Below are 27,500 nucleotides of genomic sequence, written 5' to 3' on the forward strand. Positions count from 1 at the left end.
CTGTTGCTTCAGTTTAGACTCTGCTAAGGGTTAAAGTGAAAATAAACTTGATTATTTACCCTGTACTCCAACAATCAGCAGCACGGATTTATTTGTAAAGACGAGGGCAGGAAAAGGAGATGCTGCAGGACATGTTGAAATCTATGAATCTCAAAACAATTAAGTAAAATATTTTCAAGTCTGCAAGATTCTAAAATAACTCAAAATCAAGTATTTCCTGAAAATATGTTTGAAGCACTTCAGTATTTTTGGAAAGATGCAAAGGGGATGGGGAACCAAGTATACAGTCACCCCAAATGTGTCTGTGATATGTGAAACTCTTGCAGAGCAAACCAAGTATAAAGAAATTCACCAGCTTGGCTACCCATGAAGGACTTGGACAAGGACTGATGCCTTTAAAGTCTGAAGTGTTGTATTTGTGCACTGAAAGTCTACGAATAAGAAAACATTTTGAGTCTTCTTATCCACCTGCAAACTGTATCTCATAAAGTGTCCCATGAATATTTTTGAAGGTGCTAATGAGGATGACATTTCTTAGTGTTTAGTTGCATTGACTTTTGCTTTCTCACATTAGCATCTCTCCACAGGACCTCAAAACGGTTAGCGTTGACAACACAGAAAAGGGAAACAAAGGTAAATCACTGTTTAATGAGGAGTGAGGCATTCATTAGAAATGAATTACACAGATGAACGCTATTCATTTTGTTACAGATAGAAATGGATCTCTTGTAGGCAAATGGTGATATTACAGCCCACGGCTATGTAAAAAGAAGAGGCACAGAATAAGACATTAGACAACCTGAAATGAAATGCAGATGGTTGCAATAAATACTAAGACAGATGCAAAACGAAACAGATAAACAACAAAAAACAGCTAGGCTTATTTTAGTTCATTGTCTGTTCCCCAGAGCACCATGGATGCTTATCCCAGTAAAACAAAAAGGCAAACCAACTGTTTCAGTGTTGGGGAAAGAAAAACCCAAACAAAAATACACAAAGAAAGAAACAAACAATTAAACAATAACAGAACACAAAAAACAACCCTACATTTCCATTTATCTGGAAAATATGGGTTCATCAAAAGAATGACACAGCTCACTTCTACTGTCATAAAACAGAGGGTAAGAGAGCCCTTACTAGATGAAAAAAAACAAACCCAAACCTACAAATGTGACTGAAGGATATTTGAATATATACTATATATATGTATATAATATATTATATATTGATACATGAATGGGTATTGGTATCTCCTTGGAAGGTCAGAAATTGAAAAATAAATAAATCCAGATGGAAAGAAAAATATACATATTTCTGTGACTATATACTTTGGTGCACCGGAGTGTTTCACTAAAATATGCACTCACAATTTTTTCAAGTGCACATTTATTGCAGAGAAAGTTTCCCCAGGTTGCTTTGCCAAACCATCTTCCACAGAACATGAAGATCAACATTCTACGTCTCTTCTGCATGTAAAGAATGCAGATCTGTTTCTTTGGTCTGAAATAACCCTTGGCCTCATTACAAGGTGGACATAATCCAATTGCTTCACATAGTTACCTAAAGTGCCTGCTGGCAGCTACCTGAGGTCAGCCCTAGCCAGGACCTGAGGCAAACTGGAAACGGACACAATCAATTCTGCCCATGGCCTGAGAAAAGAAAGGCTTGAAACTCCCCTGGAAAGGAGTCACAGAGGAATAAGTCCATGTGCAGGCTACAGTGAAGTCAGCAAATACTTTCAGACACACAAAACATTAAAATAAAAAAAAATTTGGAAGATGAGAAATATTTTTCTTTCGGTTCTGGCTTTCTATTTTTTAAGTCAACTTGTAAAGGTTAAGAACACATTAGATGCTCTGAAGAACAGAAATGAAAGAAAATACCCAGTTTGGGGGTCAAGTAAAACAATGCTCATTATCTGAATTCTTCACCCTCTATTCCCCTACCAGTTTCTCAATCTGCCTATGAAATCTGTATTTACACAACTTTTCAGGTGGATAGAAGGTAAAAGTGTATTTATATACCTCCTTATGAATGCTTAGTTTATCAATTATTGGTTTCTAACTATCAACACAAGTCTCTCCTGTGTTTGGCAAATCTTTGCATTTGGTTTCTTGATTTTACTACTTATCCTGTAAATATGTGGGTTGGAGAATTACTTTTCCCTGCATGCACAGAATTTGAAGAAGCAATGGTAAAAATGAGCCTATGTAAATTAAAGCTCAGGATTTCTTTCATTTAGTTGATGAACTAATAGTTATATTCCTCTGTCTTCCAATAAAACTCCATACAGTGTTTTCTTAAACACGTTTGGTTCTTTCAAGGCCTAATTATACCTAACACAACTTATCCAGTATATTGGATATTAAAGTACTTTTCTAACTTCTGTTGTCTTCCACATTAACTGCAGATAGAGCCAGAAAAAACAACAACACCATTCTCAGTTTTAGGATAATACTTAAGTACTGGCTCACGTTCTGTAAATATTAATGGAATTTGGGAATGGGTGGGAGGAAAGTGAGAGTAGACCAGAGGGAGGGGTAGGAGAAGCATGAATGTGTCTTTTGATCTGTTCCTCTTAGAACTCCATTTCTGCTGTTGTGTAAGCCTACAAAAGGCAAGGACAAAAGAACACTCCAGAAAATGTGAGACATGCACAAATCCTGAGCCTGGAGAAAACCAGGATATGAACCTAAACAGCTGGACAACACACAGTACGATGACTGGAGCTATAGAAAACACTGAGAAAGGCAGTCCAAGGAATGCTGTCACTCAGAGCCTTTTGCAATGACCCGAATCGTTTGTCCAGACTTTGCCCCCAGTCATTTAAACCTTGACACAAGTTAAAGATTATACCTTCCCCTTGGTGATCATGAACAGAATGTCACTACGTTGTATCTACAGCTTTTCCTGTGCATGAAGTAAACAAATTAGTGAAACTGACCACTGAGGACTAGCACTTAACATAGCTAATTAGTTACCTGTAATAAAATAAACAGCACAGAAGTGCGATGCAAGCATGGATAGCACTGAAGCCCTCTGCCCTTTAAACAGATATTCCAGGAGACACAAGGCATAAAAAAACTGCTTTTGTGCACAGTAGTCAGATAGAGAAAATGGCATTTTGTGATTCAATACACAGAATGAAGAATGCTGGAATAACAGTACTCCAGGAAAAGGTCAGGCTTAGAGAGATCTCACCAGTCAACCTCACCAGGTACTGAAGTAGGGGGCTCAAAACCAGTGCACATGACAGCACTTCTCAGTCCATATGGCCATCTCCCAGAGTTTCTCAGCAAGCAAGAAAAAAAGCAGACTGCTGGGAAATTTCAAAGTGGCTGAGAAGACATTTGCCCTCAGCATTGCCAAAAGAAAAGAAAAGAAAAAAGCCAAAAAAACATGCCTGCATTAGAGAATCAGTATCAACTAGCGAAGGATAAACTGTTCCTGGAATGTTTCCTTCAGTCCAGTCTTCGTTTCAGCATCAGAATGGGTGGATCTGGGCCAAAATGCAATAGTTTTGAGTCTACAGCAGCAGGGAACTGAGGCAGACAAAGTGAGTTTGACAGGGCAGGAAATGAGTTGGTTAAATTCAAGTAAAAATATGTTAGTGACCTAAAATTGAAAACCATATTCCGGGATATAGAGTAGGACTATGGAAAACTCAAAAATCTCTTTAAAACATTCCTTACTTTCTAAATTAATGGTATGTACTGAACAAACTAATCCTTCCAAAAAAAATAATTCAAATTCTGTTTGTTTGTTTGTTTTCTGACTTTTGCAGTCAAAGATGGAAAACTAAAGGAAGAGAGCTCTGTACCCTGAGCAGACAGAGGATGGAAGGTTTTGGATGAGCCCAAATAAGGGTCTTGGTGATGCTATAAATCTTACAATAATAAAATGAGAGAAACTTGAGCAAACTTCATCCCTTCCCTAAGCCTTCAAAAAAAATTCCACTCCTTGTGAAAAATGATATACTGACAGTTCAAGAAATTTAACATCACCCTTCCCATTTTCAGGCATATACCCAACACATATGGGCAGCACCTGCAAAGAATTCAATGCAGCAGCATGGGGGGAACTGCCTCACTGCTGCCTGAAAGAACAGCATCAGCCTCAGTAGATTATGCACTGCTTTCAGTGCACACTTGAAACAAAACAGACACTTGAGAACCAAAACAAAGAACCCACAGACAAAGGTATACTTGGTGCTTCAAAACAAATACAAGCATGAAGCACCACAGGGCACGGATTCCTAAGTGGCACTTAAACACAAATAAACAATAATCAATATTGTTGTGACTGAAAATGAAAGCAGCATGATAATACAACAATGAAAACTGGGCTAGTTTATTTGAAAATGGGGAAAAAAACACACCCAAAACGCAAAAGAACCATGAGTTTCTTGCATTAGCTACAGAAGTCAAGAAGGATTTTAAGAGGAAGATGTGAGTTCAGAATGAATAACAACCCTGCGGGCTCAGAAGGTGATCAGGACATAGAGGAAGAAAAACTCTTTGTGCACAAACCACCCCTGAGCTTAAGACCTCTACCAAAGCAGAAGAAACTAAAAAAGAACCACCACAGTAATATACAATGCAGTTGAATGGATGGGGTAGGGATGCAAATGTTATTCAAGGAAGTGAGCCACCAAAGCTGAAGCAGCTAAAATGAGGGGAACAGGCGGAAAACGGATCAAACATTTCTGCAGAATGATGTCAGAGAGGGAAGCTGAAAAGAAATTTCAGGAAGTGAGAAAAGTAAGGAATAAAGAGACAAAGCTGAGTGTCCATCATCAGGGCTAATATCACCATCAAAAACTGACAAGAACTAAATACCCCTGAAAAACTTCCCGAGAAGACAGTGACAGACAGCTGAGCAACTAGGGAAATGTCTTCAAAAAGATATGTTCTTCCCTGATGTTTGGAGCACACAACAAGCAGCAACGCTGACAAACAAGGCCAAAAAGCTCAAGCAGGTGAATACATGCTCTTGAGAAACCGGCCAAAAAGGTTGCTAAACCTTATGAATTTCATTTGAATGGAGAGAATAGAAGCCAGACTGAAAATAACTCTAAATGACACTTGGAAAAGGCTTGTTAGGTTTGGAGATATTGGGTAAAGAGGATGATGAACCAGACACCTCAGTCAAGACAGCTCACTGATGATGTATTTGCTAATCCAGAAGTTAATATGAAGCCTCTCCAACAATAATTAAACAGAAGCAACATGGCTCAAAACAAACATAAATAATAATTTATATAAGTTTTAATTTGTTTATATTTAACTCATACAAGTTATTATTATTTTACTCTCTATAAACAAAACTGCCCCATTTAATTTCTTAGGAGGATTAAAACTGTCTGTTGGCAGCAGAAAATGATGGATTAGATCAAGTAAAGACACGCAGATTGAGAAACATCAAGGTGGGTGATTTTTGGTTTTATTTTTTGTTGTTTCTTCCCCTCCCCCCCAAACACACACACAAATGGTGAGGACAGCTTTAATCTTGGATCCAATATTTTCTTAAATATAGACCTTGAATAACTTGACCTCTTTGTCTGTCTCGGTGTTTCTAACTGCCCCACTGAAGTGCTGTGAAGATTTTTTAATGTTGTACAAAACTGAGAACATCAAACACAGAATCACAGAATCAAAAAATGGCTTGGGTTGGAAGGGACCTCAAGGATCATCAAACTCTAACCCCATACCACAGGCAGGGCCACCAACCTCCACACTAGACCAGGCTGCCCAGGGCCCCATCCAACCTGGCCTTTAAGTCTTTACTCTGTACCTACATGCAAAACTCAGTTATGGGAACTACTTTTCAGAAGTCTGGACATGCTGAGTATTTCATAAAAACTTATTTATTACCAAAGCTGTGCCTTTTTCAAAACGTTCAAGAGTTCATCTCAAGACATCATCCCCTCAATGACAGCTACAGCTTGTCAATTTGCCTGCCACAAGCAGTCAGCCTGAATCACACCAAAGAACTTCATTAGTACCAACCCTCGATAATAATTTCCTGATCACAAAGGCCAGAAAAAGCAGCAGCCTACAGGGAACTCTCCAGGAAACCTCCACATTCATTCCTCTGCCTGAGGAATGAATTTGCTATGGAAATAGTGGGTAGATTCATGTATTTTTTAGTTTCCACACTAAAATTATGTGGTTCGCTTGCTGTTATTTTTAAAGGGATTCTTGAAGCAAAAAAAACCCAAACCCAACAACAAAAAGAAGCACCAACAACCCAGAAAATAATGGAGTTAACAAGCACGTAGGCTAGCAATGGAAAAAATGTTTTACAGTCAAATTAAGAAAACAAAAACAGTACGTTACATTAATCTCTCTTTTCACTTCCCTGCAAAATTTAGCATATTTTAATTAGTGAGTGTTAGTTACCATAGTTACCATCCCCATACTACCTTTGAAGTCAATTTTATTAAAATCCTGAATTTTTTTATTGTAGCACAGCTAAGCTTATGCAACATTTACAAGCATAACTTGTGTTATGTGCTATGATGTGTGTACTAAGACCAAGAGAAATCACAGCATTGTAGGTGACCTGTATGGGTGTGGGTCATAATAATAAACTAATAAATGACTTCTGACTCTTCTGAAGTAGAAAGTAAACATGACTGAGGAACAAGCAGGTCAGCTGAGACCAAAACACATTTCTTTCCAAATTAAGATATACAAGAAAAGAGAAAACTAGGGGGTAAAATCTTGCAGTAAAATTGCTTTTAAACTCCTTTTCATTAGCACTTTATGTTGCTGATGATGCAGACCCATCCTGACTAAGATAATAGTTACTGGCTATGGTTTTAAAAGTTCCAAACTCTTTTAATGCTGCTACTTCAGCTTTGCACTTTGTCAGCCCAAGGTAAGACCCAGTGTTTGGGTAAGACCAAGTGGGCTGGCTGCTCACGGGCAGACATGCAAAGTTCAGCCTACAGGTGCTTCTGAACTACCCCAGGAAAACAGACCAAAGTCTGTGAGAAGCTACTGCTGGAAGGTTTCCTACAGCCTCCTCATGGCACTGCCTTACTTGGGGCTACACTGTGCCAGAGCATGGCACACACCATGGCATCGCTACACACTGCCCTACCTAATCCAGCTCCCCAGGCTGTATGAATAGTGAAAGGATTGAGGATGATCTTACATGTCAAGATCACCTGCTGACCTAAATGCTACAAATTCTTGGTATAATCTAAAATCCCAGCTTGCAGATTTTCACCTACTCCAGCACTTGACAGTGTCTCTCCTCCATTAACTATTCAAAGTAGACAGCTTCAACTTCTTTGGATGGATTCACCCTCAAACTTACTCAAAATTCAGCACCAAAATCATTTAATTGAAAACTGTTCCAGGAATGGAGACTTTGCATCCTTCTGAAACGCAGCAAATTACCTCATCATGAGCTGCACAGACTTTTAAAAACTTTAAAAAGAGAAGGAAAAAAAAGAGTTACCTAACCTATTTAAATAAAAAGTAGAGCATCACATTTTATAAAGGGACAAGGAAGAATATGGATGCACACAGGTATTGATGTGCCAGCTGTGGCAGGCAGGGAATTGCAGTCAGGATCTGATTGAGACGTGTTTGCTGTGATGGTGCAGGTGGGAAGCGCTAAGGGCAGCAGCTAGAGAGAGTGATTATTTACTGCAGTCAGAAAAGAATGCCTCCAATTAGAAGACAGTCACTATTAACTTGTCAACAGATGCAGCCTGGAGTAGGAAACTTTTAAGAAGTCCCTGTACCTTGATTTGTTCCACCTTGCTTTGCAAAGTGATGAGCATTAGAAGTGGCTCCAGCAGGGTCACGTAAGGATCACGCTAAGGTATACATGCTTATGGACAAAACTGACAATGATTACATCGGACAGGAGCAAAAAAAGTTGCAAGTGGCACACCTGTTTCAACAGGAGAGACGGGAAAAACAGCTTTAGTGTTTAGATGAAAGGACACGAAAGAAATAAAAATGAAGGGTGTGGATGATCAGAAGGAAGACTCGAGCTCTTTCTGAAAAGCTGTCTTATTTATTTTATCCTCAGTGAGAAAGAGCAGTTAACATGCCACCTCAAGAAACTGCCTTACAGTGCAGCTCCAGCGCGCTGAGCTGTATTTTCCATTCAAGAGGTAAATAAAGTGATTCCTTTATTACTACGTAACATCAGTCGCCTGTTAACCAAATGCTGAATTTGTTATGGAACAGAAAGCTCATTTTAATATGTTTTCTATGGCTCAGCAGTCTACAGCTGCCCTTGTTGGGGGTTAACCCGCTTTGTTTCAGCCTTAGACTTTGGCTAACTTTTAAAATAGTTGAAGGTTCCCCAACCACACACACAGAGGCACAAGAAATGTGTACTGAGCTCAGAACAATCCCTCTGCTGTACTACTAACTACGTGCTACTGTTGAAGTTGCCAGAAGACAGCATTTATCTCCCCACCATATCAAGTCTATCACAATTATGTGTTGTTCTGAGCACAACCAACACCCTACCCTTTTCAGCTCTTTCTGCCTTGAAGCATCCATAAAATTTCTCACTGATGTGCAGATTTCCAAACATCCAACCTCAACACAGAGATCAAAGAACTGCTCCTAGACTCCTTCAAATCAGGACAATTGTTTCGCAAATGATTTACAACACAAACTCCAATAAGAGTTTGCACTGCGGGTGTGAACATAAATCTATCTCTAGGTGAACTCCACTTGAGTGTCAGGATGGTAAAAATGTATACTTTTAATTCTTGTTTAAAGACAGTAGAAAAGTTGTTTCAAAAGCTTGATACTGTATCAGTATTCTTTCTCTACTCCTTCTTGATGTTGCTAGAGAGGAAAGCTAAGAAGTTTTTTCATACTCTAACTCCCACGTAACAACAGTATTAGATCATGGAAATATATATAAGCAGGTACCATTTTGCTTACTTGAACAGTTTTGGAACATCAGCGTACAACCTGTTGAAACTCTACCAAGAAAATAACAGAGCATGTTGAAACTCAATGAAAATAAAAAGTATTTTTTCCTCCCACCTTCTTTTGTTTAAATTTAAGATGTATACCATCACAGTGATCCTAAAAACTGTTCCTAATGGGGAATCCCCAAACCAAAGCAGTAAATCCTTCAGGTCTCTAATGCACTAATTTGTGAAGTTCCCCTTCAGAAATTCCACATCAACTCAGCATGTATATTTTAAAGATAAAAGCTATTTTACCCACTTTATTTACTTTACTTCTAACATACATTGTGATGCTTCAGGATTAGAAGTTCTATGCAAGTATGTTGCATGTTACTGCCTTTAAATTTACCTTTCTCTCTACAAAAGCAGGTTCCCTAACATCAGATTTGCTATAAAAAGATGTTTTAATATGTTTGCCACACAAACTTAATTGGTTACTAGAAACCAAAAGTATCTTCATGTAAGACCAACCTTTCTCCCCAGTGTTTTAACCACTATAAGGCAAACGCCAACATCAAAAATTTGGTGAGAAAGTGGAAACTCTGAAAGTAACTAGTCCTTTGGTTATAGCATGTTCAGTTCAGTTATGGAATGTTTATATGGTAGAGAAAGGAAAGAAGAACAGGAGTGAAGACTCTTGAGGAATGTTGAAACATGTAACTGACACATACACATTATATGTATTGAGATGGAGCACATGATAACAAAATAGTTGTATGTTTCTTTGTGTCCCTGGCTCAGTAGGAAAAGTTGCTGTAAAAACTAAAGTCACTGAGGAGCAACTAATGTAGATCTCTAATATAGGTAACAAGTCGTTCTCTCTGAAGAAACAATGTATACTGCCTTGTTCTGCTTCAGAGAGATGAAACAAACTGTCTGGATGACTTCTCCTAGGAACAAACTCTGGGATCAGTGAATTGACAAAAGTGGGAGCACTTTCTGCTGGAAAACTGAGGCAACCTTGTAGGCTCACCACATGAGCAAAACAGTATTACTGAGAACTCCGAAACACTTTAGAAAGGGCACTTCCCTGGTAAGAAAGAGGAAGGCGAACTCCATGTGGGCAACCTTTGAGAAGAGGCCAAGCAAACCCCAAGCAGTGACAATGCTATCATCCATGTACACAGCAGGCAGCATGCAAATAATTCACATATCAGTTCTCCTGTGCTATAGACAGGTCACACAAAACATGTGTTGGCATAGGACGACAAAAACTTTGCAGGAGAATCCACTCCTCTGTCAGCCTGTGTTATTCCTGAACTCTGGGGATTGCAGATATTCACAAACACTCTACAGGGAAATGACGTACAAAGCTCTTCTGTTTCTTATTTGTTCAAAGCATCTGCCTATGGCCAGTACTGTAAGCAGGCCGCTGGTACAAGTCACTCTCTAACTCAGGGACTAGATGGATTACCAGCTGACCTACATCAGAAATTGTCATTTCCCAAAATAAAACAAAAACTGGGAAAACTCTAGTTTTACATGCCCATAGCACTAAGTTGCCCTGTTTGGGGATGAGAAGCAGGCATGGCCTTTGCAGGAGAACAGATCCCACAGCCCAGGCCATATTTGGGGAAATGGCTGTGGGCTGTATTTCTCCCCAAATGTGGAATGTAGAATCAGAAACCAGTGTCCTGTGAGCCACACAGTGACACTCTGCTTGTCCCATCCTATGGGACACCTCCAGACCAGCCAGCAGCTCACTCCAAACACCCTCAAACTTTCTTCCCATGCCAATTGTCAGGAGGACAGAGTTGTTTGTGGCTGCAAGGAAACTACAGAAAGTCTTCATGCTGCCAACAGGACACAACTTTGGGACCACAGAGAAGCACCATGGTTTAAATGGCCAAAGTATGGGTTTTTAACGTGCAGTTGAAGCGGTGCTCATAGGTGTGGAGATAATGTGTAAGAGAAACGTGGAGCAAACACACTGAGCACCACCAAGCCCCACACATAAACCGTGCACAGCTCTGCTTCCCCTACTGCCTCCCAATTTGGGAAGTCGCTTAAACTAACAGAGCGGACAGAAACCAGCAACACTCTCCAATGTGGCAACATGAGCTACTAAGGTATAGAAATGACTCCATGTACTATAAATACGCTGGGTAGGGAAACCTACCCTTTTTTTTTCATCTTGGGGGGGGGTCTCCCCAACCCAGCCCCCCACCCCGCGGTCCCCCCAGCACTTGCCCCGGTTTAGCCCTGGGGGTCACACACGGATGCCCCCAGCCCTGCCCCCCCTTCCTCCCCCCAAGGCTCCATCCCCCACCCGCCCCCTCCCTCAGCCGGCCCTGCCCGCTCCCACCTGCCAGCGCCAGGATCTGGGCCTTGTGGAGCAGCAGGCGCTCCCCCCACTCTCCGGGGCTCTCGTCGTCGTCCTCCGCCGTCTCCTCTGGGTTGCGGTACACCGTGTAGACCTTCTGGTTATCGAAGTCGAGCTGGGACTTGGGGCTGAAGTCCTGCACGCAGGAGACGGGCAGCGCGTAGCAGACGTTGTCCTCCAAGAACCGCACAAAGGCGTACATGGTGCGGCGGCGGGCGGGGCGGCCGCGCCGGTCCCGCACTCCCCGCTCTGTTATTGTTCCTCAAAATCCTCCTCTGCGCTCGGCTGAGCTCGCCTGGCCGCGCCGCCAGCCGGGCAGCCCCAGAACCGGGCAGACACGAGCAATCCAGCGCGGAGCGACGCGAGCCGGGCTGAGGGGTGGGCGGGCGAGGGCCGCGCTGCCGGCGGGGGCACAGCGGGTACGGCCCTCCTGCATCGAATTCGGGGCTGCCCTGGCACCCTCAGAGCCGGGCGGGAGGCACTTCCCTTCCACCCCCCGAGGTGCAGGGCCCGTCCAGAAGGGGGGCTGTCCTGCTCTGTGGGGGTACGCAGAGAACACGTAGGCCGGGGCAATACTTTCAGCAGTAGGGGAAGGTGGGTCACAGGCAGACAGCATCGCAGAACAGCACCTATTGGCTCAATAGCAGTGCAATCCGAACATGCGTTGTTATGTCAAGGTCTTCAGAGTGATGCTACTGCTCTGTGGGGTGCAGACCCACCGATGGGTCACCAATGGTACCATCCAGTGGTCGCTGTTGGAAGAACCCAGAGGTTCCCTGCCATCTCCCATGTGAAGATGTCCTATGCATGTGTATGAAAACAAAGCTGAGAGACCATGCCATTCATTACAATACAAATTCCCAATCTGCTGGAGACACGTTTATACTTGGCATGGATGTTTTGAGCTTTCTGTATGGAAATAATAATAATGCACTTGCACCAGTTACTCTTACCCCAGTGTCCAATGCTTATATCTGCTTTGCCCAACTAGTTTGGCAGCAAACTGACAAAGTGCAGAACTGTGTTAAGGCCAAACAACAGCACAATGAGCAAAAAACAACAAGAGAGGGGTGTTGCTGTTTTTCTGCTTGCAGAAAGCCAACACAAAATGAAACCAAAATACTTTTTATCTTTTCTGGTTTGCAAATCCATAAATGCCTGGAGTGGTATCTCTATACCCATTACACTGAGCTTAAACAAACTGAACTTTGTTTTTCCTAGCTATCTTTTATAGTCTTCTTAGAAATGGTACATGAGAGCAGACCACAACCCAGAAAAACAAAGTTTTGACTGAGCCCTGGAATTGCTTGCCCAGAGATTGCAGTCTCCTGCATGCTCCGAGATAACACGTCTGAGCATGGCCTTGTGCTACTAGAAGTCACAGAGTCATAGAATAATAGAACACGCTGAGCTCAAAGGGATCCACAAGGTCCCTTCCCACCTCAGCCATTCTGTGAGAGCATCAGAAACTCAGAACTCTGTCTCTTAAGCCATGAGAACATAAGGAATGCATACAGGTATAGTTAAGCTGATACAAGTATTTCAGTAACAGGCTGTAAACTTCCCATACAATAATGGCAGCTTTATTATTTTAGCAATTACAGAGTTTTGCAAATACTTCAGCCTAAGATTGGGGATTTAAACACCAGTGCTTTATGTTAACAATAAAGTATTGCCAGACTGGTATGTAATTACAGGCAAATATAAGTCTGCTACAAAGTATGGATGACAAATGTACTCTAGAAGCGAGGCTGCAAGGAAAATGAAATTCCAGCAACGATTGTGTTGCTGATCAAACAATAGCAGCTGCTGTGCTGATTCCGTCTCCTCCACCTCATGTTATGATGGAGGCAGAGGAAGCTGCAAAGAGATGTCAGGACAGGCTGATGGCCAGAATTACTCCACTGTTAAAATTGCATGAAGGACTATTTTGTCCCACTAAGTTCAGTGGCCAGTGAGGGATTCAGTACGCCGAATCTTACTCGTACTCTATTTCCTCTGGAGCTGAAATGTATTTGCACCATCTAAGACTGCTGCCAAGGGAAAGGAAAACAAAAATGGAGACATGAGAAACAATAGGAGAACTAAGAGAAGCTAAGGATGCAGAAGTAAGGATAGACCTTGAAGAAGGAAGGTTCTCATCAGCCTGGCTAATTTGCCCCAGTGAAAGAAAACAAAGCATTTATGTAAAGGCAGCTTGCATCGCAGTGTGGTTTTTTGTTTCCTTCTTTAAAAAATGGAACATTCTAAATTAGCATTTGCAACGTTTTACACCTGAAGGTTCAGTTACAGCAAAGTCTGTAAAGATCTTTGTGTCCGTGGCAAAGAAAATGTCTCAAATCCTTTATAAAAGCTGTTCTACAGTTCCTCACCAAAGGACATTTTTTGGGAACAGATTAAGGGTTGCAATGATAAATGTGTGTTTACACTTGGTTCCCAGCACACACATTGAGCCAGAAGGCATTATAATGCTAAAGAATTAATAATGACCCCATACATTTCTCTTCTGCCTGCAAGGAACTGCGTTAATTTTTGGCTCTGAAATCTATAAATAATCTGCATCGGTTAGCTGTGAAGCAGAGGAAGAGATTGGTTTAAGCACAGAATGCACAACATCGGCTCTCCTTTCTCCTTCACGCCTTCCCCATTCACGCCAGTTGGTTGAGAGTTGTCTAGCCAGAGAATATGGCCTCAAGTTTACAGATGTCAAGCTGTTTTATGGGTGTGTGTTTTAAAATGCATTGTTAAGGGAATAACTGGATCCTCACCAGATTTAGATCCTGTAGCAATTTCAGCCTTTTAGAAACAATGCAACCCTGCTGAGAAGGAGATTGTCATATTTTCAAAATACAAATGAAGCCTCAGCTTTAAAAAGTGAAAGTGTCACTCCAAGAGTCAGGAAAACCACAAAGCACATCCCCAGCCCTTCTGGGACTTGTGAGTTTCTGTTTCCTGGAACATAACCTATATTTTTCTGCTGCTGTTTTTCTTGAAAAGTAAAAGAAGAGTGCTAAGGAAAAAGCTGATGCCTGCTGTTTTGATGTGTTCTCACATAAAAATACAAAATGAAAAGCTAATGGTACCAATAATAGTTACGCAGGTGCTAAATCTTTTCCACAGCAAAACATTAAAATTAGGCTCATCAGTCACATTACTTCTACCTTTTATACCAAAACCTTGAGGGACGCCATATTGACTTTAAATCCACTGATGAAGAAATTCCAATCTTCTTTTATCCTTCAGGTGAAGGGGCTTCACTACTACCTGCCTACTCAGCAATAATTATATGCCAGACTGCTGTAGGAATCCTTATTTAGATATGTGGTTTAGAAAATTTTATTGTTTTCTTCTGAATTTATTCCTTTTCCAAGGAATAAGTTTCTTAAACAATTACCTTAAAGCTCAAATGCACCCTGAGAGATGTGTTCACAATTATTCAGACAATTTGCTGTATTTTAGCAACAGTATTTAAAGTCATAAGCTTAAAGACTCTTAACAACAGTCAAGAACTGAAGACTACTCAAAAGCTTATCTATGTATACATATTCAATCCACTCATAATCTGGTTAAATTTTGATCAAGAATGTGATCTAACAGGTGGCCAGAAAATAACTCAAGTTGATTTCTTCCACAGTATAACTCATTTTCTCTCATGACAAAGTGTAAGATAAAGTCATTTCCAGGTGTAAATAAACAAGTCTCCCTATGAAAAAAGCCATATACAACTTCTTGGTATTTTGAACTGGAGAGGATAGCTGGAAGAGGAGAATCTACTGGTAGACAGAGCAAGGCAGGCATTCCCAAAGGTTGGTCCTGCTTTAGCTTTTTCAACGTTTAACTCCCAAGACAACATTTTCCTTTCAGCATCATAATGACTACACAAAATTCAAATGGAACAAATAAAGTCCAGTTGCTAAACAATTCTACAAGACAGACAAGGAAAATGCTTCTGTCCAGACATAATTTCCAAAGTGCTCCAATACCAAGAGGAACGTACCGAGATTACCTAGATAAATTCTTAAGATTTCATCTCTTGAAATCTATGGCCTTAAACCATCCCCAGAAGAGAAGGAGCAGTGCTGTGAGGCTGTTTAGTCTCAGCTCCTGAGAGTGGTCTAACCTTTCTTGGGGCTAAGGATGCTACTCAATCTTCTTTTACATTAAACTCGCATGTCCTAACAGAATACTCTTTCAAAGAAATGAAACCTCAAAAACACTTTATGGCTCTATTCAGACAAGACATTTATTTCCTGGAGGTAGCTGGTATATTCTGTAGCATAACAAAGTAATGTTTAAGCAAGTGATCACTGGAGGAGGTGCTTTCCTTGCTGTTATTGGCTGGCTGGAGAAAGCAAGGGCCAAAGAAAGTGCCAGACAGTCATTAACTGCTGAAACTTCCCAATCCAAAGATCATCATTACAATTATAAAGATGGAAAATAATTATATTCTTTGGATTTCTGTCTTCATTGAAAAGACAAAATTCCAATGACTGCTGCTATGAATACTGATACTGCAGATACTGTAAGATACTTATCTTTCCCATTCTGGCAGGCTATAGGATAGGTATGAGACTGGCAGCCCTTCAAGAACGGGTGCCAGACAGTACTTTCCTTTTCCAAATTACAGGTTGAATCTGCTCACAGAAAGTCAACAGGAATAAGGAGGTGCTGGCAGTTGGCATGATCTTGCCTTGGCATGGGGCAAAATCTCTCCCTGATCCCACCCAGTTATTCACTTGGTGAGAGCCAGAAACTGGGTCTTTCTAATCATGGTGACTTCCAGCTCCCACCCTGTCATGTGCCATTCAAAAGCTTGCCAAACACCATCCTCTGTATTCCAGCAGTATGCTGTTTTCTACACTATAAACATGTCTGAGAGGAAAGCAGGGAAGTCAACACTTTCTTTGAGCTAACTCAGACATGGACTCACCCTTAAAATATGTCTTTTCAGTACCGCTGCCACCATCTTCAAGAGCTGTGCTGAGCACATGGCTGCAGTTGCAGTCCTCAAGAACTTACTACCATCCACTGATGGTTTCAGCCCACATATTTTCACTCTATCTGGAGCTCTGGAAATTTGATTTGAAATATTGTTTTCTTTTATTTAAACCAGACTTTTTTTTTCCCCTGGCATTTCATAGTTATTTTACTAGTATGACTGTAGCTTTACCTATATACATTTTGCAGTGCTGCAGTAATGTCATTCCTTCCATACCATATATATTCAAAGGGACTTAAATTTGGCAAGGTCTCAATTCTATGTAACCTTCAGTGTAAATTACAGTTACTCCACACTTCCCATGATTATATTATGCATCAGACAGAGATTCTGAGTAAGACAGTAGTCATGACCCTTTTCATATTTCCACTTCATTTTGTTTTTTGTTTGTTTTCACATCTCTACAGCACTGTTCTATCTTTAACCAGCATTTATATCTCATACTGGCAGGGAAAACAATCCCACAGCCCTTTTCTGTATAGGCCAATACTGACTTAGAGGTTTACAAAAATAATATGAGATGCGTGCAGAAGAAAACAAAGTCAGCTACTACCAACTGCATTTTTCCAGAATGGTACCTCCATATACACAACACTTTGATTTTCCTTTGAAAGTCTGATTTCAGGAGACAGGACAGATTTTAGAGCTGAGTTCTAGGTTTATTGGTAAGGTTCTGACAGTCATCATCATCATCATCAGGAATGGGTTTGCATAAGTGAGGACAAAGTCAAAACTGCTTAATGTGACATGTTGTCATAACCCCATGCTTTGTAATTCATACTCATGTTGCTTTTTCTAATCCTTTCCAGGGCTAGCAATAGTTCAGTATGAAGTGAGTTTTTAGAAAGTATTTCCAGGAATTAATGCTCACATCTTACTACTTCAGAAGACCAGATCAACTTTTCTACTTCTAATGAAAGTCATGGTTGGAGATGGGCCAGCAACTCCTTTGAAGAACCTCAACTAATGTGAGCATGTAAAATCCCTGTTGCGGAAAGTGAATGGAGATAACAGAACAGGATAATCCCTGGAATATTTTAGCTTCCTCTGCTGTGTCTCATTAATAACCATATTGAAATTAATGACACATAATTTGTCATGTTTGGCAAACTGAATGTTAAACTGCTAGAAACAGAGCATGCAACTGGTCACTCCTATGCAAATCTTTCCTACAGTCCAGGAACCTCTTCACTTCTACTAAGGAGCAGATATAACTATTAATTCAGAATGGAATTGCACCTGCTCTGCACAAGTACATGAATTAAAACAAAACAAAACAACAACAAGAAATCAGCTCATAAACATTAACTGGAAAGGCTTGCTGTCACCAAAGTAACAGAAATTTGTAACACGCTTTAACTAGGACAGGAATTCCTCTAGTTCCTAAGGACGGCTTAACATCAGTTAACATCACATAACAAAGGAAATTGGCAATCATCTTTGCCCCATTTGCAAGGAAGTTGTTTCCGCCAAAGTAGAAAATGCTGTAGGAATCCAAAAAGACAAGAAGAGTTTGAATCCACCAGGCACTTCATGCTTCGCCAATATCTTCCACAAAAGTATGAGCAACATCTACTATATTTAACATTCAGGAGAATCACAGTCTTTTCTAAAGCGTGATCAGAAAGAGGCACCTTCCTAGCCTGCCACTGTGTTTCTCATAACAAAGGAAGCTTGTTTCATGAAGAAATACCTTGTACTAAAATATTGTAGGGAAACTCTGGTTGTTTTTGTTTTCTAAACAAAGAGGAGAATTTTCAAGTTTGAGGTTCCCTTTAAGCACTCTTCTAACACGAATATGTTTAAAGATCCTCTATCAAGTTCATGCGTGAAATGTCTTCCAGCCGTTAGTATATTTCTATGCAAATACAGCCATGAAAGCTAATAACTGAAATCTGCATTTTTTTCACATTTTCAGCATATTATACAAGTTCTATTCTTTCCCGTTTTGTAACTCACATTAGTGTCTTATCAATAAAACAAAACTCAGGTTATATTGCCTCCTGCTTAAATTTTCCACAAACATCAAAGCTGGACATTTGAATAAGCAATTTAATGTACACATTTTTATTCAGTTCAATATACTGATATTCTCCTGGTAGGAATAAGAATTCTGCAGAATGACTGCAGAGAAACACACCATTCCGAATATGAATTGGAATATTCTTGCAATGCTTTTCAGTGAAGATGGTGTGATATTAAGATTAGATCCTGCATATAATCAAATTTTGATGCCTGTACACACAGTCTGGTATTTCTATTTCTTTATAAGGTTTGTATGCAAAAACACAGCAGTCAAATATTTTGAACGTACACTGTCTGCACATCCTACACAGTCCAAACTGATGAAAAAATAATGTCAATGAAAATAAGAAATGGTGGAGCAATGCGGTATCCAGACTTCGCTAAATTCTTCATATCTACTTTTCACTATTATGAGGCCATAAAATACTGCAAATCAGTCCTTCTAGAACAGCTAAAATACACAGGGCTTATGTCCACTCCTAAATTCAATTCTGGTGTACAGATTGACTCTTTTGGAGCTGTAAATATTTCCATAATCTTCTGAACTCTCCTATATGATACACACAGCAGTTCTTCCAAATGGCCTATATCTTCCAAATTCACTCCCTTTTTATTTACCAGTACATGCAAGAGGTAATAAAATAGAAAAGATGAGAGGTGGAGAGACAACACAGATTATATTACATGCAGAGGTGTTACTACTGAGAATAACCACAATTTTTAGTGAGCATAAATAGAAAGGAAACCTAGTTTTTATCCGAACCCACAAGAGATACAAAAAAAACCCAAAAACAAACAACCAAACAAAACCACCCACCACCACCACCAAAAAGCACAGAACAAAAGAAGCCTGTATTTTGTTCAAGGGATGGAATAGAAATAGCACGTTGCAGTAGCTCAAGATACTGCTTTAAGTAGTCAGCTGGCTGGAGATTGTGATGGATTAATGCTGCACAAATATGTATGCAAACCTCTTTTCAAGCACAGAGATATCCTTACCAACTGGCCAGCAAGGCCAGGCATGCACCACAGTGCTGTCTCTCATCTCTTACCAAATATCTCCCAATTGTGTTCCTCATCTGGCTGAAAAGTTTCAGACCCCCACTGCGTAGTTGTAAACATCTTTTTCTTCATGAATTCCCAGGTCAACCCCTCCCCAACAAAATATATGTTTCTACTAATCTTAGGGTCATTGTACAGTATTATAGTTTACTACTTCTTGATCACTTCTGAAGGTAGAAGCACAGCAAGTAACCAAGCTACAGCAAGCTAACTCAGTCAAACTGAGAGCAAACTACTGTGGATTAACTCACGTTTGCCAGCTGTAAGAACACATACATGGGCAGCAACTGTAAATCAGCTGATTTGAGGGAAGCAGTAATTTATGTTGGGGTCTGTATCCTAGAGAAATGTATTGCTGAAGTGGGAAACAATAAATGTAACCAACAATTAGACTTGCTCTTAAATTCCTTAAATACCTCCAAGGTAATGTTTCCCCAGACAAAACATTCTCAAGAAGCAAATTCACTGCTTCTTGCTCTGCATTACATGTTTTGGCTTGTCTGGATTTTGAAAGGAACACAAGTTTTTGTATGTAAGTTCCATTTTTTAAGTTTAGAAAATTTTGATATGATTTATCAAATTATAGCTAGGCAGTTAAAATATATTCTATATACTTCAGCCTTTGGATGATATATAAATACACACAGAGACACTCCTACAAGGCAATTTGTCTGCCAATCTGAAAAATGCTAATGTTATAGTCAATAAGTCAGCAGTCTGCAGTGTTAAATGATGAGATCAGAAAAAGATCTAGTTCACATTCAATATGGATGTAAAGATCATTAAAATTTGCAGTGTTCTATGTAGGACAATAAAATTCAAAGACAACTGTACTCTGCCCCAATAATCACGATCTGCACAGCACTTTCAGGTGTTGTTACAGAGATTAAAAACACAAAAACAGAGCAGAACAGCTCAGCATCAGATAATCACAAGCAATTCTATGTCAGCGACAGACAGCTGGAGACATATGCCAGCAATATTGCAAAAGTGGTAAAATGGAGATTTCATGACAGCAAGAACGTGGGATTCATACATTAAGCTGAAACTCAACCAAAACCATTGAAACTGTTGTTCACAAGTAACAGCTCTCTGTCACAGCGTTCAGAAAGTCTGGCATTTGGCATAAAAAAAAGTACTTAGAGCAAACATTAAATAGAGGAATGTACTACTTCCCTGTCTAATATTTTGCATATCGAACATTTGGATGCTTTCAACTGATTTGTATGCTTTCATTTGATTATCTTGGGTGAACAGATTGGAATTCTTTTTCCGGAGCAGGTGGGAGAGGTGTCCGGTTATGCACCAAACTCATATTTTGGGAAAATTCTATAACAAAAAGCACTTTCATGGAATTCTATCCATAAATATTTGTTTAAACAGTTTCAATTCAAAATAAAAGTATTTTATAAAAATAATGATGAATATCCTTTGGTTTCATTTAACTTGAGTCACTCTGTTTTTCCCTTCACCTTAAGTTTCAAGTATCCATCAACTATCGTGTTTATCAATACTCTCACTTCTTTAAACATCCACTGCTAAAAACTGAGTATATCCAAGAAAGAAGCTAAGAAAATACTTTTATATTTATTGTTTTGAATCGGAAGAGTGAGAACAAGGAAAAACACTCTCACCTGGGATGCAAAAATAATCTATTTTTCCACCATTTTCTTTATATTTAAGCTATGCTTATATACCTTCTCTCCAAAATTAATACTTAATATGGTAACTTTTGAAAGCCAAGCACAGAGTCTCCAGCTTGGGGCTGTACTGAGCCCCACTGAATCACCATGCTATCCAAACTGAGGCACAAAGCCAGCAGACCTGGCCTGAGAGGCTCACAGTGATACAGAGCCAATGTTTCAGTAATACAGAGCGTATGCATGGTCTGTCTGCTGTCACAGGGGATGGCATCTGAGACCGTCCTATATCTGTTGATTAAAGTCTGCTTTAACCTGTGTTTGAGGGTGCTACCATGCAAAAAACATTATAGTGGACTCCATGCTTCTCTCATCTCCAGCTGGAAGACTGCCCATCAGATGGGCACTACTGGAGAAACACAAAAGCCACTTTGCAAAGCCTCACCTTACTGAGGCCAGAATGCTGACTGCTGCAAAAAACATGAATCAAGAGTAGAGCGGAGCATAAACTACATTAATCAGAATGATCACTGTTGCAAGATCTGCTAAGAACAAAGAAAACAAATCTGAAGAAAGTTAACACTAGAAACCATTTGCACGGCTCTGTGAGTCAGCTAACGAAATAACCGTCAATTGTAGACATGAACCTTTTGTGCTTTCATGCAATTTAAATATAAAGTAATTTGCATTCAGGAATCCGAGTCTCCCAGAAAAAAAGATTAACAATTGGACTCACTTTCTTTCCACAACCTTTTTTCTCCCTTCCTTCCCCCGAGGGGTGGCTATGATAAGGTCACCTTATTAATGCAGATCCTCTGTTTTTCAGAAAGCAGCCAGGAGTTTAAGTGTTTCACTGTGAAATGATCTATGAGATGAGAACAGTCCATTTTTTATCCTTGATTGATCATTTCAGCATGTATAACAGCAAATCCTAAGGGACGCTGCTCAAATCCCTGCTTCAGAATGACCTAGAGACTCAACACTGAAAAGTGTTGCGCTCCACTACACAATCCTTCATCGTTTTTTCTTAACTTAGCATTTTGCTCAGGACAGGATAAAGTTGATGTGCATCATTACAGTTCTCTACAGGAAAAAAAAAGAAAGGAAAAAAGAAAAAAAAGAAAAAAGGTCTTATAAATAAATGGAAGTTTTAACAGTTGAGAGTCATGTATCCCTACAGCCAGAGGAGGAACAGAGGCAGCAGACAGTTAAGACTTTTTCTCCAGACAGAACGTCAGGAAGATGCCTGTGATCTCAGTTCAGGTGTCACGGCTTCTCATTTCCTCGCTGGCCACCAGACACCTGTTTCCCTGCTCTTAATAACCTCTGATGGGAACTGCCTAGTGCCAAATCAGGAACTCTGCCTCTTGTATGATGAGCTGAAAATAAAGCTATTCTCTCACTCATTTTTACATATCTTTTTTTAAGCTATTCACTGTGTATAAACTTCATCTCAGCTCCATTGTTGGGTTACTCTTCTCTATTCTATGCACTTCCAGCCACCTAATCTTTATTTTGCTTTTTTTTTTTTTTTGGGGGGGGGGGGGGGTGACTTTTTACTGACGTGCACAGAGTCCTTAAATAAATCATTATGAATATAATTAGCAATGGCTGGATTACAAAGGATTCTGGAGTGCTTGTAAATTAGTAGGCAGGCAAGCCTACAGCTGCCAACAGCTGATGTAATATTTTATAGTATTATTTTCCAGATTGCAGAAGGGACAATCATTGTCCTTCCCTGTATGTTGTTGGTTGTTTGGTTTTCTTTCAGGCTGACAAATGATTAAACAATGTGATGCTTGCACAAATTTCCCAGGGAAACACCTGGTGAAATTTAAAGGCAAATGTTCTCTATGCCTATAATTCCCAAACACATATACAGAGACCAGGAGAGACAGAAGTCTGAGACATCAGCAGAAGAAAGGATTTGGGAAAGAATCCATAGGGTTATCTCTTTGTTCTCAGGAGTATTTCTGAGCAGTTGGGCATTATATCCATTTAAAGAACTACCCCATCTTAGACTGTTTGACACTGCTCTCCCTAGTTTTTTTTTCTTTACTCATAAATGCTAAACTCAGTCTTAGACTGTTGTATCGTGGTAACACAATCTATTAATTCCTGTAATCATCTGATAGAGCAAATGTTAATTACAGAGACTTTTTTATAGGCCACACATATACTTGCATCCCCTTATAAAATGCCAACCCACTTCCTGTCCAGAAATGATTACAATCATAGAGGATGATCCTGCAAATACCTCTGTAGGACAGAACATTTGCAACCACATTTATGTCCATTTAAGCTACCAGCAATTCACAGGCACTGGACAAAAAGCTCTGATTCACATCTATGAGAAACACCCCACGATGACAGACTGCCTGTGTGATTATGCAGAACAAGCAGTAAGTTCCCCTCAGAAGTATGTTCTAAGAATAAAAAGGAAATTCAGAGAACTGTATCAGGAAGGCCTTGTGTAGTTAGATGACGATAACGATGATGTGGGGGAGTGTTTGGATTTCAAGTGATACAGGAGATAATTGCTGAGACGTAGCAAAGACAAGATTTGGATGTGGGCCTCAGCAGGGACAAAAGGGTTAGCACTGATATAGAAAAGACTGGGAAGCAATAAAAGGATTCAAGGAGCAAGACGTTTAGTTGCCAGCAGCAGAAGAGGTTCTTAGCTGCTGAGTTGTATTTTGGTAACTGCTTTTAGACCCAAGAAGACCATACAGAAGATGATGTCCACAAAAACTCTCTTAAAAGCCAGTCGTTACAAATCAGTCTGCTAGGCTCAATCCCTGAGCTATGTGACTGCAATTTTGCAAATACCATAATTAAGTAGCTGAAGTAGTAACCCTGAGATGGAATGACCCTGAATTTATGGGATATGCTATTCCTTAGAAACTGCCTTTCATTTACCTCATTTTTAGGGACTGATATACTCATTTTGAAGGGATGAGTGGCACACATTGTAGATGTTTTGCCTAAGAAGTGATATTTCATTAATTGAATGTTATTTAATAAAATCTAATAGTTTCAGAAAGCACAGCATAAAAAACTTATTTGTAATTTATTACTAATAGATATTTAAAATCCACTTAAAATATCAACTGTCATCCAGTAATAGCATGCTCTGAATACTTATTCCATTTTATTTACCTTATGTCTGTTCCATTTCATGGACAAATAGAATTTTAAGACACATTAGAAAACCATTTCCAATGAGAAACATCCAAAAATGTCAAAAGAAATCTCTCTTCATTCCTACCCCAAACTCCCTCTGTGTATCCCCCTCTACTAGTAAAGACCTGAATTTAGGGAGAGCATTTGCTGCAGTCTCCATTTATTATCATCAGGCCTTACATTTTTCCACGTGGAATGAAACTCTCCCTAAAAAATTACCATTACCATGCAATGATCCAGGAGCAGAATAAAGCAAGAATAGTGTCAAAATGTCTGGCTCTGGTGTAGAGCATTATAAGGTCAGCTATCTGTTTGCCAGTCAGAGTGACTATTTTTACAGTGCAGTGTTAACTGAGACAGGGACTGCTAACTATTCCAAGGGTTGTGTTAAGGCTCTTGGTATGCCCAATGGGAACAACAGCCTTCTAGCAGCCTGAAACAACTCACCTCACGCTGAGTTGCCTGTCTCTCAACCTGTTTAAATATCTTACTCCCTGTTGAAATCAAAAGGTGTACTTTCAATAATATCTTTCTGCAAATAGCTAGATCTTTGTAAAAAGCACATTGTATTTCCCAAAGTGAATGATTTCATTTTAAAACCTATTGTTACGTTACCAAAGAATACGGCAATAAATTGTATGCATAGACAAAGAGACGCTACCCCTAACAAACTACAGCTTGAAAGCACAAAGGTAGCCTAAGGGAAGAAATGTGGAAACTAAATGAAACAGGAAGCAATTAAATGAGATCTTCATTTGGACAAAGATATTTGCAACATATAAACTGAAGAATTTTTACTGTCCATTTCTTTTCAGCAGCACTAATTTGCACAACAATGGGAAGGATAGAGATGGAACCAGGAATGGCAATAAGTCAAAATACAACCAGGCAACAAATACAACAAGCAAGCATGTATCACAAAATACAAGGCACTATTGCAAAGGCAAGGTGGAACAATTGCACATCTTGGGATAAAATACATAATTCTTGTTCACATTTATATTACTGGGTTGTGTGGTGTTTGTTGGTATGGCCAATCTATTTATTTGTTTGGTTTTAATTTGTATGCAATATACTGAGTTGAGCTTGGTTTTCATTGAAATCAATAGACTAATTTTTTTTAACGACCTTCACCTGATGCTTATATACCACTCTCTTGGCTCCGCGAGGGATTTGAGGATACAGGGAAAATCAAAACAACAACAACAAGAAAATCAACCAAAATAAAAGAACCAGATTAAAAGAAAAATAAATAAATAAATAAATAAATAAATAAAAGCCTATACAAGCTGTCTTCTATTATTGACAGCTTTTTGAATTATTACAGTTAAAACTGACATGCCTCCTTGAACAGCAGTAAAGCATTTTAAAGCTAATAGAGCAGTTGAAGGGCTCGGGTTTTGGACTCTGTTTTGGACTCCATTCCTAACATAAAACTGTAGTGTTTTGATTCAATGAAACTTGAACAATTAGCAATCACACAGTTGAGCAGCTGACATATTCAGTACAGCAATCCCAGGCAGTATCCTACACTTGCTACTAGATTTATTTGACAGAGCATTTGTTTTTCAAATCTGAGTCAAAATGGATTTTGTAAACAGAATGAGATTAATTAAATACATAAATTCAGGAATTTGGTGGGGGGCAGGGGGAGGGAAAGAAAGAAATTTATTTTTCAGATCACTCTTTACTGGGCAGTTTGTGTATCTAAGAAGAAGCTACTGACATCAAGAGCAAAGATTCCTGCACTCACATCAGGGAGAGAGTGGTTTTTGTACTCATTTTTCTCTACTTTAGCTGTCTGAAAGCTGTGCAGTCCAAGAAGTTCCTTCCCAGACAACTGGGAAAGACATACATATCTAGGGAGAAACAGAGGTTCCTTACATAAAGAAAGAATAGGTTGCTCTCAGGAAGATCTGAGATCATATTCTTTTCATGAAATTTCTCAGAATTCAGAAAGCAAATATAGAAGAGCATAAATACATGTTTTCAGTCTTCCATACTTGTTCATGTTTTCTTTTATACCAGAGTCTGCAAATATCACAGAAGAAGGAAAACATGATGAAAATTATACAGACCTCAGCAAAGAGTCCCAAACTGAGGTGTTGTGGTGCAAACCTCTTTTTGGAAGCTGCATTTTTTGGGAAGTGTAGAGAGGCAACCCTGAGAAGTTAAGTATGGGATGTATCCCCTGGGGCAGATGGAAAGGGGCAGAGAACAAACCAGCAAAACCACCACTGCTCCTCTTTTATCATCCGCTGTGAAACTCAGCAGTTACAAGGGCTAAATGTAATTGCACCACTGCAATTCATGTCAGTGCCCCTGCTCGAAACAGCAAGTCTTCAAAAGCAGCACATTCACACAACAGGAAGGACAAATGGAAAGTGAAAAGAAAAAAAAAAGTTCAAGTCAGAAGTGCTCATCATACTTGGCTCCTCTGGCACTGTTCCTCCAGAACGTTGTTCTCTGCCAATGTCTGCAGACAGACTCACTACCTTCCAGCTAGCCCAAAAAGGATAATCTACGTCAGCACCTGCAAAAATCACATAATCCTTTTCCATCAGGATTAATATCCAATGCCACACTAGTCTGATATGTACAGGATGGAATCTGACACTTGTTATAAAGGTCGCACAAGGAAACAATCTCTGCTGTCTTCAAACCAAAATCCATAGCTGACTGATTTCCATTCCCTCCACTGTATGTGTTAAGGAGGCAATCATCATCATCATCATCTTTTCTTTATTTATTCCAGTAAACAATTTTCACCTGACAAGCTTAAAGCCTGCATCAGGGTAGGTATATTCCAGCTTCAGTGATAGTTCAATCAGAGTAGAACTAATGGCAGCATCTCTCCTTCCCTGTGCACTCCAACTGCTGCCCGTCCTCCTGTGGAGATACCTGTTGTGATTCTTGCAGGAGAAAAATGACCCATTTTCAGGTACACACAAAGAAGCATTACAAAATAAACCAAAGTGCTGCCTGCAGTTCATCACAAGTTACAGAAACCTCATCACCTGCAGAAAATGTGTTATTACATACATGGCACAGATCATAACTGAAAGTTGGAGGCTCAATAGTCATAAATTCAGCCACAACCAGTAAGGAAATGTATTTTTCTTCATTCATTTTTTAGCCAACAGTATGTGAGCAGCAGTTTGAAGAACAGGTGAAGCAAAGAAACTTGGAACAACTGCAGCACATTCAGACAACATAAGGATGGGATCAGGACTTGTTATATATTCATCCTGTTCTACCTTGTTAAAATCTAATCCAAGTGGTACCACCCTTAAGACCTGCAGGAGGCCC

General features: G+C 39.7%; 1 protein-coding gene across 10 annotated transcripts in view; it reads right to left on the reverse strand.

Annotated features, from left to right (window-relative positions):
* Positions 1-27,500, reverse strand: part of LOC107317605 (BEN domain-containing protein 5) — a 799,506-nt gene that overhangs the window by 315,978 nt on the left and 456,028 nt on the right. For 7 of the 10 annotated variants that reach the window (XM_085512346.1, XM_085512345.1, XM_085512343.1 and 4 more), the window contains exon 1: positions 11,265-11,561. The exons of the other annotated variants lie outside the window; for them this stretch is intronic. Coding sequence is in view for 5 of the 7 variants with exons in the window: in XM_085512343.1 (XP_085368469.1) it covers positions 11,265-11,484 (220 nt within the window). In the remaining 2 variants the exon portion in view is untranslated. Of the gene's footprint in view, positions 1-11,264; positions 11,562-27,500 lie in introns of those variants that run through there. 10 annotated transcript variants of the gene reach the window in all.

Source organism: Coturnix japonica, chromosome 11 (genome assembly GCF_054131305.1).
Source record: "Coturnix japonica strain WE chromosome 11, WE-NBRP24, whole genome shotgun sequence".
Taxonomy (NCBI): Eukaryota; Metazoa; Chordata; class Aves; order Galliformes; family Phasianidae; genus Coturnix; species Coturnix japonica.